This window comes from Limulus polyphemus, unplaced genomic scaffold, assembly GCF_000517525.1.
Source record: "Limulus polyphemus unplaced genomic scaffold, Limulus_polyphemus-2.1.2 Scaffold4552, whole genome shotgun sequence".
Taxonomy (NCBI): Eukaryota; Metazoa; Arthropoda; class Merostomata; order Xiphosura; family Limulidae; genus Limulus; species Limulus polyphemus.
In genome coordinates this window covers 61,709-65,740 of record NW_013670162.1, presented here as the reverse complement: position 1 = coordinate 65,740, position 4,032 = coordinate 61,709, and the positions used below count along the sequence as shown (strand labels likewise).

The 4,032-nt window shown below is 32.2% G+C and overlaps 1 protein-coding gene across 2 annotated transcripts in view; it reads right to left on the bottom strand.

Moving 5' to 3' along the window:
• The window catches only part of LOC106471335 (WD repeat and SOCS box-containing protein 1-like), a 28,632-nt gene that overhangs the window by 5,983 nt on the left and 18,617 nt on the right, over positions 1 to 4,032 (bottom strand). For both annotated transcript variants that reach the window (XM_022399949.1, XM_013931935.2), the window contains exons 6-8: positions 2,956 to 3,188; positions 1,775 to 1,947; positions 487 to 600 (exon numbers count right to left, since the gene is read on the bottom strand). In XM_022399949.1, the coding sequence (XP_022255657.1) occupies positions 487 to 600; positions 1,775 to 1,947; positions 2,956 to 3,188 (520 nt within the window). The remainder of the gene's footprint in view (positions 1 to 486; positions 601 to 1,774; positions 1,948 to 2,955; positions 3,189 to 4,032) is intronic.

Sequence of the window (4,032 nt, the reverse complement as noted above, 5' to 3'; positions counted from 1 at the left end):
TTTGTAATTCCCAAAACAATTTACATTCACAAAAATTAGGTTTTGAACAACAGCAATAATGAGGACACTACACGTTCAAGAAAATAAACGAGTGAACCTTTATAACATTTAATCTGATACAGTTTTTTTGGTTACAATGAAAGACTAACAATAACAGCGTAAATACAAATTAAATCATAACAATTATTCCCTAACCAAAGACAAATAGGTTAATTTTTCCCGACTTACACGAGTTAACAAAATCAAACCAAAATCCTCAACTGACCACAAAATATAGCAAAGACACTACCGAGTACTAAAAACCAGTGTAATTATTTTGTTTATTATCTATCAGAGTATGCGACATCTCAAGACGGGGGTTGTTGATAGTCTTTTTTTTCAAAGTTCTGGACAAACTTTTATATAAATCGGTTTCAAAGTTTATTTTATGATTTGCTCTTTCTAAATTAATTTCTTCATTATGATAATTAAACAACAACTAATTACCCATCATCCGCTACCGTCCCTATGTGGGTTCCATCAGGAGAAAAGGACAGTCCTCGTACCCATGTTCCATTTGCCCCCGATGCATAAATAAGTCTTGGAGGTGGGAAGAGATGACTATAGAGTAATTAAAAAAGAAATCATCATCATTAGTCTAGATTCTAGAGTTTGTAAAAATAAACATGTACTTGTGGGATGGTAAGACCTATAACGTGAAATTAACATAAAAATTAAAAGAATTTTCTGAGATTTATTTTAGAAAATTAACATAAATTTAACTTAATACACATTTCTATATTACACTATTGTTTATAATACTAAAGTTAAATTAGATATAATTCAAATTATAGAGTAAAATCTAAGACGTTGGACATAGAGGGAGTCGTTGCATTGATAAAAGTTAAATAACTTTGGAAAATAGAGATGATTTTAGTTTGAAAAAACAAAAAGAATTTTATACTAAATATTTCAAAATTTTCAACCTCTCCCTGCCACGTTATATAAAACTGACCACCTCCGATCTTCAATTAGTAAAAATTAATAATTTATAAATGTCACCGAATCTGAAAAAGACACACTTCAAACAGAGTATAATAACAATGGTACCTTTTATAATACTACAAGTTTTTATTTTTTTATTAATTTATGATATATGGTGAAATCACCGGCCATTTTCTATGCATGCTTACGTGCCAACAAAACCACATCAACATAATGACATCATGCCCCGGTCCACATTCTTGAAGGAAACCATTGCAGTCAATATTGTCTAAAGCATTAAAACTAATGTATAAAATTCATTTATGATCTCTTTTCAAAAAATATTCAGAGCCATTTCAAGTGGACTTCTACATAATTCAAGAACTTTGCTAAATCATTCCTCTCTCAGTACTAATACAGGAATTCTTATACGTCATATAGTAATATCCAAAGTAAACAAACATCCAGGAAAACCTATTAACTTATTACACTTCCCATGGCTTACAAACAATACAAGACCCCTTGTAACATGCATTACTCCAAAGACAGAGTGCCAATAGCCTCGAGGCATACCGTGACAGAATAAAAACTTACAAGCCACACAATGAAAGGAGCATACAGACCACACCAAGGAAAATCCTAGCTTTCGGACAATATATTTATGATTCCGTTAGCTTCAAAAACTTGACAGAAAAATTAATTGTACAGTTTTTATTCAACATTAAAACTTCTGTTTTTAAATGATTGTTTGATAAATGCCCAGTTTAGAATTTCATTGCTTACTTTTATCTTCAAGAGATAAATAACTCACCCAAAACATCTTAACTTCATTCCAGAATAGGAATTCCACAAAATAACCTGCGTGTCCCACGATGCTGTGGCTATAAGACTTCCATCAGGAGAAAACTCACAAGCTACAACATCGTACATGTGTCCATTCAGTCGAAGTTTCAGACTGTAGTCATTCATATCCCACACATAAACCTGCAAAAATAAAATTATAAATTTACCAACTAGCAGAGGCAAAACTGAAATTCAAAATATTTAAAATCATTTGATAAATATCACTTTCTCTCTCTCACACAAATAGGACTTGAATTGTTCCCAGATACTCCAGGGCAGAGAACCAAGTTCTCTAAACTCAGAATGCAACTGGATGAGCCGGCAAGATTGGCGAGTGCAGTTCCGTAGCATTCGTGCTATGAATCTCTAAAATAAGTTTGTACTCGTGTTTTTATCATGTATAATTACATCACTTTCTCCATCACAATACTAACTGTCAACAAATAAATTCAGTATTTGAGGAAAGTTAGAGTTGTTCAGAGGAGAAATTAAAGAGTAATAAGTGTTCGTACAATGTTACATTTTACTGTCCATGGCATTATATACAACTGTCTAGACTTTATCTTCACCAATTCCTCTCTCTCAACAATCACAAAACATGCAGCTCAGCGAGAGACTTTTCATTATTCTCAGTTCTAATTTACAAGTTACCTTTAAAACATTATAAGTAATCTGGTATGGTATTTCAATCTTATTAGGTAATAAGATTATTATATATACAAGTGAAAGTAGCCACAACTAGAGTATCAGTATGAAGCAGCCTAGGAGCTGCGAAAAGAGGATGGTGCAGTTGAGGGCCTGGAGCTCAACCATTACCTACAGAAACACACAAGATGCGAGGGTTTACAATGTACAAGAATGTAGTCACATGACAGCAATGAAACTTCTAATACATTTATAACTTAAGGAAAACAGAGCTGGTCGAGCGTAGGAACGAAAGACAAGTGAATAAACTCGGACAACTTTTCCCAATGTCATTAGGGCCACTGTTGCATAAAGAAAAGGTACCCGCTTTAATAATTTTTAAATACAAACACACACACACACACACACACACACACCTTGCTTTTTGTTCCTTCAGTAGAGCTTGTTTAAAGTTACGCTACTTCAAATTGAACTTGCTTCAAATAATACAAATCTATAACTTACAGATGTACACATTCCTACAGTTGCCAACATTCTGGCATCTGGAGACCAGGCACAAGAGTTTACAGATTTCCCATTCATCTTCAATGTTTTAAACATGTTTCCATCATCATTCAGATCCCAGAATTTGATAGTTGCATCCTGAGATACAGAGGCCAGGATGAGACTACCATTTGGGGCAAAAGCAAGATCTGTAACAACGCTCCTATGATCCATGAGCTCCAAAATTAAATGACCTGGAAATATAAAACAAAATATATATCTCACAAAAAGCTTATCACAGTTAACAGAGATACGGGTTTCCCCATTTAATCAGTAATCTAAACTTATCATTTCCAAAACTTTATTTTTTAGTTTATCTGCTTTTTAATTAGGCTTACAGAACAAATCCAAAAGTAATTTTCTAGTTAATTAAATACGGTACATTTTCTGGTCCCATTAATCATATTTATTCATGTTAAATATACTATCCAGTTAAACTCGATCAATGAAGTACAGGTATGACTGGAATAAAATCAAAGTTCGTTATTTGAACATTCTTAGCTTGTCTGTGTCATATGTTTAACAACACCTAACAAGTCAGCTTATATTCAGAGCATTGCACACAACCGTCGAAACTTGGCGTTTACAGAGGATTTATTGATACCCTCGAGAATATGAAACATTTGACTGTACTTCATCAAAAGAACAAACATTTAACTCATCTTGAAGTGAAAAAGTTGCACAGTCAATTTCATGTTCAATTACAAATAAAAAAATCTCTTAGGTTTTATATTAAAAAAACAAAAAAATTACTGACATGAAATATTGTTTGAAAGTACATGTCTTTATAAAAAATAATATGTATACAAACTAGTTTAATTAATTAAATTTACAATGTTTTTTTTATATTATACACATAAAACACATACACCCCACGTATATAAATCCTTTCAGGTAAGAAAATCACACACACAAAAAAAAAAGTTGGCTAACAAATTCAACTTTTTTTTTTTTTTTTTTTTTTTTTTTTTTTTTTTCCCCCGGGAAAAATCCCCAATTTTAAAGGGCCCCTTTTTTAAACCCAAAAAAAAGGAGGGG